This window comes from Pezoporus wallicus, unplaced genomic scaffold, assembly GCF_028554395.1.
Source record: "Pezoporus wallicus isolate ANWC-B61680 ecotype Strahan unplaced genomic scaffold, APGP_CSIRO_Pwel_v1 scaffold_13239, whole genome shotgun sequence".
NCBI lineage: Eukaryota > Metazoa > Chordata > Aves > Psittaciformes > Psittacidae > Pezoporus > Pezoporus wallicus.
Window position 1 is genome coordinate 4,309,066 of NW_026642052.1, and position 15,339 is coordinate 4,324,404.

Below are 15,339 nucleotides of genomic sequence, written 5' to 3' on the forward strand. Positions count from 1 at the left end.
CAGTCCTGGAAGGATTTCTCTCTATCTGCAGCCTGTGTGCTCCCACAGCTGTACATTACATTCTCAAGAAAAGTGTATGTGCCAAAGTACATACAGGATCATGGCCTACAACACTTTGATAACCCCGTGCTGCTTCTTACACACATATATCTGTTACTTGAGATGTTCACTAGGCTGTTTTCTTTCTGGAATGAAAAACATCAGTAGTGTTTGTTTTTGTTCCCCTCATTCCCTCCTTTCTGTGCTCTGGGCAGGAAAGCACTAGCAGCTCTGCCTCATAGGTTGGCAGGAAATTTAAAACAGCAGCAAGCTGCTGCTTGGACCACCCCCAGGCTGGATTTTTTTTTTTTTCCATTGATTCAGGAGACTATTTAATTGGGAGCTGACTTGTCAAACTCACCCATTGACGCTTACCAGTAGCTGCTAACCACTAACTGATTTTTTTTCCTCCCTTCCTCCTCCTTTGGACAAGCTCCCTACAATGAATATGCTGCTGAGTCTCATTGCTCTGCTGTCTGCTGCCCTGCTATCCAGAGCAGCCCCTCCAACTTGCTACTCAAGGGTGTTGTCTCTGAGCAAAGAAATCACGGAGTCCTTTAAGGAGTTACAGACCTCCAAAGCTGTGGTGAGTCTACCTAAAAACTGCTCCAGCAAAGACGCTGCAGATTGCATGTTTTTGACACAAATTTCTCTCCAAACAAAATTGCAACAGGTATTTCTTGTTTCCTGCAGGACTCCTGTGTGGAGATGTTGCCCAGGCTGTACTTGGACATCCATGTAAGTTTTCACACTACTTTCTTAATTCCGTGCCGTAAAAGCAGCTAATAAAAAGAGAGAGCTCTTAAGACTGCACCCCAGAAGAGTGGTTTGAAAGAAATTTTTAAGAACTTGTTTAATTAGAGAGATGAGTGACCAAAAAAAAAAATCTCATTTTAAACCTTATTAAAATCTTTGTGAATCTTCTGAGATTTTACTTGTTTAAAAATTTCAAAAATGAGGAAAATGATATTTTGAAGTGATTACTTACTGTACATTATTTATTGTGAGAGAGCTTTTTCAGAAGTTAAATATGTGCAACAAAACTGAGTAATAGTTTAAAAGAAGAAATGCAGGATAAACTTTCTGCATTGAGTAAACCTACTTCATTTTATATGCTGAGTATCTTCTGGGACTGCAGTTTTAATAAAAATGAGTGCAAGAATACCTTCCTGGCTTTTCCTATTTTAGGTAGCCACTTGTTGAATCTAGAAAGAAGAATTATGCCTGAGGGTATAAGAGTGTGATACTGAGAAAAGACAGCAGTAGTCATCTCCCAGCAAAGACAAAATAGAAATAGCTTCCTGCACACATAGTTAATGTCATAGCATTCTGCCCTGTGATATTTGACATATTTTGCTTCTTTTCCCAGTGCTCCACTGGGTAACTAAAAAGTAGAAGATATCCAACAAAGCAAGAGATGCCTGATACATTTTGCCATAGGCAACTACACTATCAAGACTTGCTAGTAATGACCATCTATATCCCAATTCCAGAGTTGCCAGTGCCTCACTTCATTGCAAAGACTGAGCAATGTGAGCCGAGTGCCTCAGTTTCCCTCATTTTAAAGCAAGAGCTGGGGTATTTATCAGCTTCACAAGGATGTTGCGAAATCCATTTTGGCTGTGTTTTATTTTGAAAATGCAAAGTCTGAGACAAAAATTACTCTAAAAAATATTTTGCTTTGTGCTTACAATATTGCTGATTGTATGGGAACAAAAGAATCATGTCTGTGATTGATAATCTATTCAGCAGTTAAATCAGGTGCTCACTTAGAAGTGAAACAGTGCACCTATTCTGTAGGTAACTCTACCCACTACAAAAGCAGATTTGATTGTATTGGCACTGCTGCCTCCTAAAGCATCTGAGAAATAAACTGTCAGACCAAAATTGTGTCTATGAGCTTTCCCAATCACCTATTTGGTCCAAACATTTTTGTTATGAAATACTGATAGTGAATTTTCCTAACTAAAGGTTACATAGGTTACGTACATACGTATGCAGAGATAGGAATTCAAGGTTCCCACAGAGGCAGTAAGAATCATGTAAGTGATGGATGCAAAACATAAATCTGTGTGTGCAGGGTTACACATACCTCTTTCACATGCTTTGCAGAATTACTGTGTGCTGGCAAAACTACGTGAATTTGTGGCCTACCCCAGATGTGAGAGAGTGCTTGAAGTGAGTGAGCTGAAGGAAAAAGCCCGGAGCCTGTACACCATCATGATCTCCTACTGCAGAAGGGTAGGTCAAGATACATCGACAGGGACACAGTCTCTGTTTTTAGCTCTCTCTGTCACTATCTTGTCCTTTGAAATGCAAAACTGGATCAGGGCCTAAGCTTCTCAACACTGTGCTATCTTCTGCCTTCCTCCTTATATGTTACCCTTCTCTTTTGTTTCTCCAGGACTTGGTATTCCTCACCGATGACTGTAACGCTCTGGAAAATCCTATTCTGCCTCCCATTGAGCCCTCCATCATTGAGAGCTAAAAGGGATTCAATCTGAAAGTTGTACCTGGGAAATTTTTGAGGAGACCAAGAGACAAAATATGTACACAGTCAACTACAATGTTAAGAACCAAGAGCTTTTTCAAGCACACCAGCAATATTATCACAGACCTACCCATTTTTCTGTACTTTGGCAGGAAATGAACTGCATGCCTTGCATACCTACTGAGCTGCTAGGGGAAATACTGTTAGAGAGCATTTCTTCATTTGGCAAGGTATGATATTTCAGCTTAGCCAAATGTATATAGTATGTTTTGTTTAAACATTAGTCACTTGATTTTTTTTTTTACTTTTTTATTAATAACTACTTTCATATAAAGAAAATACATTACGATCAATATTCTACCCTGATTTAGCAGTTCTTTTATTAGATGGACATAGAAGGGACTATGTTTTTTTCTTAAATGTTTGATAGGAGAAGTGTAACTGTGTACTGGAAGATGTCTCTCTACCTGTATAGCTCATACATATATGCTGATAGTTTTGATGTGAAACTTGTAAGACTAGAGGTGAAAAGAACTTGTCTCTGTGGAAAACTAAATAAAAACACAGCCTTCTAACCCAAGGTGCTTGTTTTACGTCTTGTCTTTCAACATCAGCCTGAAAGGTGTCATTCTTATAAACTTACTTTTCAGGGTTACTTGCAAGTTGTTTTTCACAGCCTAAACCATCTTTAGCTTTGTTTCCACAGCAATGCAAACTTTGCTGTGTCTGCGTGATTTGACAATATTTGAGGTTTTACTGGAAGGATTTATCTGTACTGCAAACAATTTCTTTTTTGTCCACTAATAATTTTTGTCCACTAATAACAAAATTAGTGGATTTTTTTAAAATACTATTCTGTGTTGTGAGAATGTAAGTTGTAAGGCAGTGGCTCAGAAAGCCTGCTAAAGCTTTGGACAGATTGCTAAAACACAGATGATATACTGAGCTATGAGATTAATGAGATTTCCAGATAACAGTTCCATAGTCATGAATCCCTTCAGTATGTGCAAGACATGAGACCTCCACACCCAGCAGTTCTTTGGTGCCAACAATAAAAAGGATCTTCCCCATATTCTCAGAATTGGCTGCAAATACCCTAGAAAGTCCCTTTCTTCCCTCTGTGCAAGTGGTTCCTCTATCTCCTGTATAGTATTTGCCAGTCATTCATCTGCAGCACTGCCAACCCTGGCGACTTGGTCAGTGGTCTCACTATGTTTTAAATACCTTTCTGTGGTCATGGAATTATGTGACAGTCACAGCTCCTCTATTGTCCTGTCATCCCAGTGAATATATGGAGCTACAAACCAAAATGATTGACAACTGTCACGGAAATAAGTGAGTCATAACACTAAGTCAAAGGAAAAAAAAAATAAAGGTAGGGAGGAAGTGAGTTTTGTTCCTTTATTTTTGAATTATCCTGTCCTTTAGAAACTACTAAACTGATTTTAGCTATAGAAAGTTTGACTATCCCATCGAACCACAAAATAAGGGTGCGAAACTGAACCTGCAACAGATACAGAGAGAAGAAAGTAAAAAAGTACTCTTTCCCATTTGTTTCAATTATAAGTGTACATTCAAGGGAAATGGTTATCAGACTTTGTACTTCTGAAGACAAGGACCCCATGTGCTAGCCCTGCTAATCCTCTAGGGTAGTCCTACTATCAGAAAAATCTTCGCTTGCCTTTTAGGATCCTTCTTATCTGCAAGCCAGCAACCTCTGTGCAAGACCCTACACACTCTAGAGGTACCAATGCTATTTCTTCTGCATCACCTGGACATACCCAAAGCCAGATCCTTCAGCAGCAGCCATGTGCTGGAATATGGACACCTATTAGCATGCTGACAGGGAGCCTGATACCAGCATAGGGAGCATGTAAGCACTGTCAGCTCCCTGGCTCAAGGAGAAATGAAGGTGGGGTTGAATCAATTGCTGTCAAATTCTACATCTAAACTTTCCCTCCTTCTAATCAGGAGCTCAGCCACTGCTTTGGGAAGCAAGCAGCACTGGGATAACATCAAGGTCTATACACTTCCATACAAGTACCAAAACCACATCACAGCCTCTACTTTCCGTACATTTATACAAAGACAGCCATGGACATACCTTGCAAGAAAATGTGGTATGGTCACCACAGGCCATGCTGTTTGCAGTACTAACCCAGGGACTGGGTGTTGGAACCTGGGTTAGTGTGCTTGGAACACCTGGGACATGTGCTTGGAACCTGGCAGCAGAAGTTGTTAATTTTTGGCTGTTTTTTCCACCTCCAGATGTCATGGAGGGTTTTAAACACAGACCTATTTGTAAAGCTTGTCTTGTGACTTGGCAAGCAAACTGCAGAGCAAGATGCATTTCATTTCCCACACAATTCTGTCCCTAGAACTGGACCTTGGGTAAAATGCAGGTAACCATGGCACTTCTGCCCCTGCTTCTTGCCTGTTGCATGGACACACACTGTCTGAAATGGAGTATTTGATGAGGATTTTCTCATGGATCTTCTGATAACTCTTCTTTATCCTGCCTTATTAAAGTAAATAAGCCTTCCTTAGTGCAGGAACTTGTCTGAGTTTGAGAGAACACATGATCCTAACTCAAGATTTCTCCCTTAATGTTCCCATTCTCTCAACCACCTTCCAAATACATTTTCTCCTGCTTAAAGCTGACCACATTTGTAAGGAAAATGTAGCTTAATTTCTTTAGGACAAAATATCATGCCAAAAGTCTTTGGAATTGGAAAAAGAGTAGAAATCACAACTTTATTTTCATTGCTTTCATTAGCAACTACAGTCTTTTCATGACTGACAAGGACACACTCTGTCTGCAATACACTCTTAGCATGGTTACTTACCAACAGCTCAGTTCTGTACTGTGACATCCTACTTCTGCAGAAGATGAGAAAAGCAGTTAGATGCTCTGTGGGGTGTACATATTTGAATGGAGTTTAAAAGTCTATCCTATATTTGATGATGCTGTGTATGTTATTCCCAGAATCAGACTTGTCTGGTCACTGATGCACTTTTTACACCAAGTATATTCCCTATGGTTTATGCTGTGACTTTCTTCACATCTTGTATGTCATTTTTAATAGAAAGTGTGCTGAAAACAAAGCTATGGTTTTTCAGGTCACAGTAACCTGCTGTCACTCAGATTGTCTTAATGAGATTTGTGTTTTGATAAACCTCTTTTATGAAGAGCATCTTTTTCCAAGTTGACATGGTCTAAGATAAAAGAACACTGATAAAAAGATCTAATCCAACTGTAATTTACCAAGAAATCCTCTGCTTCTCCCCCTCAGTAAAACAGTAAGTTTACCAACTTTTTAATTTACTGTTATACCAGGTATATGAGGAGCAGTGGAGCCATTCATGCAGCTGAGTATTTATTCCTGCAACACAGCAGCCCATGCTTATTAGGGCTCCAGCCTACAGGGAGACCATGAAGGGATTAAGAAGGACATATTTGTTGTAATTTGTTATCTGGCATCTTGCCTAGTTATTGCAGAATATTACTAAAAACACATCATAAAAATTATGCAATTATTAGGGAAGAATTGTAGAAAAACAAAGCATCTGTTCTGTTTTCTTACCTGTAAAAGGAGGTTTTTTTGGAAGGAGCAGTCAATCCTAGGACTAGGTTTTTGTTTACAGACTTCTAGCAGTCCTAGAACTGCTAGATTCTCCATCATATTATCATATGGAATCCAAGGTAGGCAAACTGGTAAGTCTTGGGGACTGTTTGAAAAATTATTCAAAGAAAGACATTAATTTCCATTTTTGCCAGAAAGTAGAGCCTGTGGGAAGGGCCCTTGCTGGAGAAGTTTGTGGAGGTCTTTCTCCTGTGAGAGGGACCCTGCGCTGGAGCAGAGAATGAGTGCGAGGAGTCCTCCCCTGAGGAGGAAGAAGCGGCAGACACAATGTATGATGAGCTGACCACAACCCCCATTCCATGAGCCCCTGTGCCACTGGGGAGAGGAGGGAGAGAAATTGGGAGTGAAGTTGAGCCTGGGAAGATGGGAGGGGTGGGTGAAGTTGTTTTAAGATTCAGTTTTTACTTCTCATTATCCTGCTCTGATTTGATCAGTAATGAATGTAACTAATTTCTCTAAGTTGCATCTGTTTTGCCCCTGTCAATAACTGATGAGTGAACTTTCCCTGCCTTTATCTCGACCCAAGAGCTTTTCATTATATTTCCTCTCCCCAGTCCACCTGAGGAAGGCAGTGATAGAGGGGCTTTGGTGGGCACCTGGTGTCCAGCCAGAGTTAACCCTCCACAAGTGTCTAAAGAAAGGCCATGATTTCATTATCAAAAATTTTTCATAGTCTGTGTTTCCTCAGCGTAGGGTAAATGTATATCCTCAGATGAATAATATAGAATGAACAGCAGAAAACCAGCTAAAAATCTACCCTTTAAAGACAGATAAATACATACAGATATATCCTGAAATTTTGTTTCATGTTCATAGGTCCATAGAGAGAATGAATTCAGACAGATAAGAGGATTTTAAAACCAGACATATGAAGGGCGGGGGAAGAAAACTGTCTCCAACTAAGTTTTTCAATAGATTGAAAAATATTGACATTACTTTGTTAATATTCAAGTCTTATAGAAGAAAAAGAAGTCAAAGTCATAAAACAAGAAAGAAGCTTGAGATCTCCTAATGCATCCCTTGAGCCCAAGACTAGCCTGGCTATCCCAGTTTAGTCCTGATAGCAGTTTGCCTGAATGGTTTTAAGAAAAGGTGATCTAGAAAGCCTGCAGTTGGTCAATTCAGTCCATTCCAGACTTCCCTTGTCTTAGAGTTTTATCTTGTGCTCAATTTGCCCTCTCAAAATTTAAGCCCATTGCTTCCTGCTTTATTCATCACAGAAATTGAGATTAGGTGGTTGTTCTTTGTCCTTGCAGCAGATGTTAGTACATTTGAAGATTTCTGTCTCCCTCTCCTTACTCTATAAATCCAATTATTTCAATCTTTCTTCACAGATCAGAGGTCTAAAAAACATGACCCTTTTTGTTACCTTTCTTTTAGCTCGATTCACTTAGCTTCCACCCTTATGAAGCATAGTGCTCAAAGTTAAATACAGACATCCAGCTGAGGCTTTATCAAAGTCAAGCAGTACAGAAAGAAAGATCTATCAGTAATGTTCTGACAACAGTAGATTGTTGTATGCTTCTTTGTTTAAATTTTAAGATTTGTATGGATGTAAAAAGTTACAGTACATGTTGGCCTCACTCTTCTGTAATGAAGAAAATCCTGGGGGAAAACAAAACAAAACAAATATAACAGATACTGAAATACAATGGCTGCTCCGTTTGCTGTACAAGTAGCTATCAAGTTCACTGGAGACAGTGCCAGTCTGAGAGGAGTCATATTTTTTAAATGCATATGGATTCTACAATGTGATCTACACCTCTTCCTTCCCAGGACACTGTCCCAGCTCCCAGCCTGTTGAATCCTGCCAAAACTGAGCCTTGGTGAGGTTACTTGTAGACCCCTACATTGTATGCCCTTGCACTGTCACTCTCTGACGTGAAACGGTTCATGTTGCAACTACTAAACCCTTGCCTTCCTAACCTGAGAGGCTGAAGCCAAGTTGTCTTTTGGCAGTAGTCTCTGGTCCATTCTATCCCCCAGACTACATCCAAACCTTGTTTAGAAGAGTGGCATCTGCTCCAGGTCAAAACTGCACACAGAACTGTTAGACCAATTTCCAAGTATACCCAGGCATGTTTCAATATCCGGAATGTGCCTAACGCTGAGTAAATAAGTAAAAGCGCAGTGGTTCAGTTGTTCTCCTGGGAGAAGAGCTGTGCTTTCCAGATTGTTAACGCATTTTGTATTATTGAATTAAAACCAAACCCTGAAGCAGTCCAGGGAACAGACCCCAGACCTGCCCTGTTTCCATCTGACTTTCCTGTAAGATAAGTACTGAGTGAATGAGTCAGAAAGGTGATATTCCTGCTGAGAGAGAAAGGGAAGCAAGAATGCAAGTCTTAGTAAATCAAGGTCAGACAGAAGCTCTTCTAATGACCTGGGAAGGGAAAAAATGTTATTTGGAGATCACAACTTTGTTTGTTTTCCACTGTTTAATACAGAGGCAGCTTTTTCTGCAATTGGAGAATTGTAACTTTTTCTCCACTGTGAGCTCTCTGAGCAAAAATAAGTGCTCAGCTGTTGCTGCCTTCTTACAACAGCTACACACACAGAAGATGTGAGCTTGGAAAGCAGGCTGGTTTTCCTTGACCAGGACACAGAAGCCAGGTCAAGGAAACAGAAAAGTACTCCCAGACTGTTCTATAGCCTCCTTCTTCTAGTGCATAGGGACCATCTGTGGGTTTATAACCCCAGCCACTAGCCCCATGTCTGGGAATTATTTGCATTTTTAGTTGCTGTTAAGTGTGTAAAGTGCATAAAGTGCATTGCTTCCCTCAGTGTCCTTGGAAATTTTCGTAACAAGTCATCATTTTTAATTTTCTTTCTTTCTTTCTTTTTAAGAAGATCTATTAATCCAATTATAGGCTAAAGCATGTCACAAGTATCTTTTGTTTAGCCTTTACATAGCACCAGGCTGTACAGCCTGAGCCTGGCCCAGGACTGACGGATACAGCTCAGAGACAGGCTAAGCTACAGCCGCTCCTTGCAGACAGTCGCATTTATGTAACACCTTTCTTCACTCAGCACTTTATCCCTTTTAAACACTACTCTCTAGTTTTTATTAAGTGTCTGAATGTGTAATGCTGGTGAAGTCCTAGGAGTTTGGGGCATGATCTCCTACAAGCCTTGTATGGACACTAGGAGAAAGTCTACGGACAAATTACTTACATAGGGTAATACATATGCCAACCTGAAATCCTCTGTATCAAAGGTAAAAAAGAAGACTGACAAAGCATGATAGTCTGCAGGAGGGACAAGTCTGGGCAAACTTTCACCATGGCCACAAAGAGTAGGCAGGTCAGAGGCATATCTTTCCCCTCTTCCATGCCTCAACAGCACTTCTGAGAACAAAAGGGCTTATCTGGTTGTCCAAGATAAACCTGACATTAAGCCTCTTTGTGCCATGACCTTCAGTCAGAAGTTTTTAGCTGGTCCTAAAGTTCACTTGGTCACTTTGGCTGAACAGAGGGCAGAGAAGGAGGATGAGGAGGAAGAACAGACAGGAAAGAGCATCCTGCACATTTGTTCAAAGAAAGACTGTTCAGTTTCTACAAATCTGTTTTCCTCAATAAAGTGCAAATGCATCAGACTTGCTCCAGTCTCCTGTAATGGGATTTTATCACCTTCACCCTCATAAAACAGAAAGATTATTCAGCAAAGAAATTATGCAAATAAAATAATTTCTCATCATCACTGTCTTCAAAGGAGGACAACAAAGAGTGGCTCTCAAGAAAATCTATTGATAAGGATAATTATGTTATTAGGCTTTCTCAATCATCTTTTTGTACATACAGTAGTTTCAGCTTAGAATCTTTCATCAGCATGGCATAAACATCTGGATAAAGATGTAGATAGGTAAAGAAAAGATCATGAAGCGCTTTCTATACATTAATTACACCTCATAATACCTCTTACAACTCAGAAAAAGATTATTATATTAGGCATTGATGCCTCTAAATCAGACTGCTTATTTAGTTATTTAAATGCAGTTTTGAGGATTTGTGTGAACACTGTGGCATAAACAGCCTGCCTGGGATCAAAGAGCAAATTGATGAAAGTGCCAAAGATAAAACACACATCTTCTGAGCTTCCTCCTCCAACACTCTGAGCACTGCCTTTAGCTGCATGTTCTTATATAGTCTAGGGATGGCTCTTGTATTTTCTGACAACCAACATTTTACACAGCAATCAAATAGATTACTATTGCGTTGCGCCTGGCAAGCTTTTAACCAAAGTTAGATCTGTGGTCCATATTTTAAATGGATTCTTATTACATGTGCCAGAACTGGTTTGAAGAAATATTTCCTCCATGTTAAAGCTCTTGTCAAGCCAATGAAAGGCCAGCCTATTCTCTGTAATAGGTATTGTCAGTATTTATACATAACACATGATATTGCAAAGCAAAGACCTTATGTTCACAGCAAAATGCACGTCACAAATTGCTTTTTGGGAAATTTCATCAGAAAACAGTAAACTCAGAACAGTTGTGGATTCCTAAAAAATGTTGAAATCCTGCAGAACATTAACAAACTGCTTAACCTGGGTCCCTAAAAGCACAGTGATTTGGTATTAATGTCTTCAAAATCCAATTCTGCTGCACCACCAAGACTGTATGATGCAAGTGTGTCTTTGCATGTTTACAGTCAGACCTCTAGGTAGACTGTATGATAAGGTTCCATGCCCCTTTTCTTTTACCTGGGCAATCACCACTGAAGAGTTGGTGAAAGGCTAGAGTACAGGGCAGTGAGCTTGCTGCATGCCCTCTCACTGCCCTGAGGATCTCGAACTCAACCGTTTCATGATTGCTACAACCAAGGCTTCCCCGGAGCATCACGTTTCCAACCAGCCCTTCCCTCTTGGTGAGCACGAGGTCAAGCATGGCACCTCTCCTTGTCAGCTCCTCTATTACTTGCAGAAGGAAGTTGTCTTCTACACAGTCGAGGAACCTCTTAGATTGCTTGTGCCGGGCTGCACGGTCCCTTCAACAGATATCAGGGTGGTTGAACTCCCCCCATGAGGACAAGAGCCTGTGAGTGTGAGGCTGCTCCTGTCTGTTTATAGAGGGCTTCCTTCACACAGTCTTCCTGATCAGGAGGCTGTAGCAGACCCCCCAGAATGTTCCCCATTGCAGTTCTCCCTTTAAACCCTAACCCACAGATTCTCAGTTGGCCCATCACCCTTCTGGCTATAGATATATTGTTCCATCACAGGGCAGCTGAATAACCACAAAATGATGCTCTGGTGAGGACCATGCCATCTCACAGGGCTTTGCACTCAAAAGGAGACCTCCAGAAGGAGGGCATACATACAAGCCTCCTATAACTTCCCCATCAGGCACGCTCTTGTTTGAGTTGGCACCATGCTAAAACTTACTCAAGGAGTCTGCAAGGGATTTAGAAAAAGAAGTAGGTAGCGTTTTATTATTGATGTTTAAAGCAAGATGACCTGTTAAGCTATAAGTAACCCTTGTTGACTTCTTCAATCTAGAAAACAGATGCAGTGTCTCAGCATCTGAGTCACTGAGCTAGACAAAAAAACTCCAGCAGAAACCCAGCTATCGATTTCTGAAACTGGCTGAGTACTACATAAGTTTTAACAGCCCATTACAGTGAAAACAGTGAAGTTGGTCACAATAATTCACATCTTTTGTCTTAGGTTTTTTGTAAACTTAAGTTCCCCCTTAAAAGACTGCCTGCTGGTTGGTTCAAACAGGCTTCACAATCAAGCTTTTGGCATTTCACCATTCCTGCTTTTCATCTGTCCACAAATTTATGACTTCTATTCCTCAAGTCAGCTTGTAAAGTCAGAAAGCTGCTGTGTGGATTGTTTTTCCCTTGTCCACTCCACTTAGCCTCATTGATTTTGAAATCTGCTTCTCTACAGCTGACTCAGGGTTTATTATTAACAATAGCCAGACACATTTTAATGCTACTTGATGCTGAAGATTGTTTTGAATAAATTGAAGGAAGATTGCTGTAATACAAGAAGGCAAGAGGATCAGCTTTGTCTCTGTAAGTGTAGAGTATGAAAAGTTTATTGCCAGGTTTAATTTATCTTTGCTGGAAGACACATAAACTCTAAGAGACAAATTTGTCCCAAACGTGCAGAAAACAGCTCACCTCATAAAAACTGTGTTCATTTATCTTTTCAGTCAATTCCCATAAATCAAACCCCAAATTGTGATTTATAAATATCCTATTATATTACGGAAGCTGCAGATAGTAAATCTATTCTCTTTGAAATTGAATTCCCTGTGCTCCATGCTTTTCAAAGAGGATGTCTTTACCCATGCTAAAGCAAGAGCACTAAAAGGCCTGCACAGTAGACCAAGGTAGGATCAGGGTCAGAAGCCTCAGGAGGAATATAGAGACTGTCTGAGCATGCTGGGACAAGGTTAGGCAAGACAAAGCCCACCTGAAGCTGAATACAGCGAGGGGCTGTAAGGTCTTCTACAGGTACATGGACCTGCATTCCACAGCAGCACAGACCCAGTGCTGAAAGGAGAGGGAAAGCTGATGACAAAGGATATAGCAGAGATACTCACTGCCTTTTTCATCTCCATCTTTACTGATAAGATCAGCCTTCAGAAATCCCATGCCCAGAGACCAGTAGGAAAGTCCAGAGCAAAGAAAACTTGGGTGGGAAAGGATCATGTAAAGAACATTTAGACGATATGGACATACAGAAGTCTGTGGGGACTGACTCATGAGGTTTCACTTATGCATGCTGAGGGCTGATATCATTGCAATGGTGATTGTGGGAGATTCCTAAGGACTGGAAGAGAGCAAAGGTCACTCCTATCTTCGAGTAGGGTAAGAAGGATTTGTGGAATTGCAGACTGGTCAACCTCACCTTCATGCTTGGCAAGTCCTCTTGAAAACCCTTTCCAAGCATATGAAGGACAAGAAGGTGATTGGGTATGGCTGACATGGACTTATGAAGAGGAAAATCATGTTTAACCAACCTGATAGACTCCTACAGTCAGATGATGAGAATAGAGGACGAGGGAAGAGCAGTGGATGTTGTTTATTTCAACTTCATAAAGACTTTCAATGCTGTTTCCCATAATATAATCAAAGACTAACTGAATTACAAACCTCAAAGGTTGATACTAGAGCCAGCTGGGGTCCCCATTACAAGCTAGTCTATATAACAGACTCCACCAGTACAATTTTCCCTCTTGCAACTTTTCCCCCCAGATTGTTAGTTTCTCTGACAGGATTAAATATAGACTTAGTCAGAAAAACAGTTTCAGTAGTAAGGAGGGGCAACCCTTTTAAACAGTTTATCTGGAATTTTCCATTTATGAGAGCTCCTTTTATGCCTGCAAATAGTTTTCCAATTTTGAACAGCAGAACAGTTACTTCTGTCATAAAAGGGGGGAAAGGGGGAACCTGAATAACATCTTTGTTTGGAGGAAAGTCATCTTCCTTGAGAAAAGAAAAACAAACAAAAACCCAAATATTGTGCAAGGACAGAGAGCCACAGAGCTGAGTAGCACTTGACATTATGGAACAGGTCCTGGCAGTCCTTCCCCAAGTTCCTGCCTTCCTATGCTTCACTGCTTCCTTTTCCCTTCTGATCTGTGGCTGCACACTCAGTGTTAGGAATCTTCCTCTAGGGAAGACATGCGATTTCCTTTTGTCTCCTTTTTTAATTAAATTCCTAATTGAGTGTCTACAAAGAAGAGATTTGAGATATCAAAAGTGGAACCATCACCACCTCTTGACAGGGTGGGATGATGTGAAGAGATGCGAAAAAGCTTCTGATGATCCTAAAGCCCACATTGTGTCTTTCCCTCAAGAAGAGGAATAGTTTGTTGACAAGTAAGTATTCCCTGGCACCATAGGGAATACAAGGGCTTGATGGCCGACCAAAATAAATGTTGTCTCCTGTTACTACCTTTTGAATGACTGTGGGCTCAGTTCAACAAATCGGTTAGACAGGTTTTCATTAAATCTATATTTAAATGTGATGCTGAGTAGGAATGAATGTAAACACACTCCTAATGGTAACTTCCAGAAGAGTTTTGTAGGGAAATGTGTTCCAAGCAGTGTAGCCAAATAAAGTGTGCCTACTTAATCACCTTCTCAAAACCAATGGTTCATGCTATTCCCATATGAGAATATCAGCAATCTTACGTAAGATGTTCTCCTGAAAGATGTGGATCTCTTTATACTTAGGGAAATCAAAGTCTCACTTCTCCAAGTACATAAATACTAATTGAAATCATACAGGGACATATAACATTTATGAGTACTAAGCAATACCTTGTAGACCAATACATTAGAGGAATCACACAACTGAACCACACCTTGTAGATATGTAGGCTAAAAAATTACCATTGGATTAGTCCCTTTGAATTCAAAAGGGTGATTCTGAAGAGAAAAGCTATCCAGTAAGCCTAAGAACCAAACTCTCTGAAGGCTAAACACTCAAATACCTTGAAGAATACTGGGCACAAGCATCTCAAAAATTGGATCGAAGTAATGGAAACTGTCAAGAAAACATGAATAAAATTGATACTATAATAGAATGGAAACAGCTTAAAAAGATTTAAAGGATATTTTGTGTTCTAGCATTAAAACCAAATTATGTGAGTCAAGAAATAGGGAATGTTACTGTTACTCTGCCAGATAGTGTCTACAATCACCAACAGAGAAGAGAGTCCCACTGTGCCTATCAAATTAACTCTGGTTTAAACAGCATATCTAATAAAAAAGTAATGGATGGATTGGCTTCCATTTTGGATTTTTCTGAGACAATTTTTATTTCTGTAAACAAAAAAACTCTAGCTCTGAATGGTCTGATCCAGGAAAATAGGATGATTCAAGTCTGTGCAATACAAGTTAAAACAGCTTTTTATTCCTCTTTTACTCACCCCAGACACTAGTCTCTGTCTACTGGCGCTGACATGCCCGGCTTTCGTAAAGAACATGTGTACATATATACATATGTGTATATCTTTTTTTATTATTATTTTCCCCAAAACTTACAGTCTGTCACTTCAATCATAAACACTGCATTCAGTCACCTCAATGAGTCAATTATTCCAGAGGTAGGGACCACAGAGAAAAATAAAGCAATATCACAGCAGAGAAAAACAAATGTGTGTTGCTCAGCATCACAGGAGGCAAGACAACCCAGACCAAACTATGA

At 40.2% G+C, this 15,339-nt stretch overlaps 1 protein-coding gene across 1 annotated transcript; it reads left to right on the forward strand.

The window, feature by feature from the left end:
- The first annotated feature begins 389 nt into the window (after nt 1-389).
- CYTL1 (cytokine like 1) lies at nt 390-3,085 on the forward strand. Its single transcript, XM_057426687.1, has 4 exons — nt 390-625; nt 733-777; nt 2,152-2,280; nt 2,444-3,085. The coding sequence occupies exons 1-4, from the start codon at nt 482-484 to the stop codon at nt 2,525-2,527; spliced, it is 402 nt and encodes a 133-aa protein (XP_057282670.1). The 5' UTR covers nt 390-481; the 3' UTR covers nt 2,528-3,085.
- The last annotated feature ends 12,254 nt before the right edge of the window (nt 3,086-15,339 follow it).

Excerpts from the sequence above, each read along its gene's own strand:
- CYTL1 (XM_057426687.1), top strand. The coding sequence starts at position 482 with ATGAATATGCTGCTGAGTCTCATTGCTCTGCTGTCTGCTGCCCTGCTA. Across the intron at positions 626-732 it reads TACAGACCTCCAAAGCTGTG|GACTCCTGTGTGGAGATGTT; the intron begins GTGAGTCTACCT and ends TGTTTCCTGCAG. Across the intron at positions 778-2,151 it reads GGCTGTACTTGGACATCCAT|AATTACTGTGTGCTGGCAAA; the intron begins GTAAGTTTTCAC and ends CATGCTTTGCAG.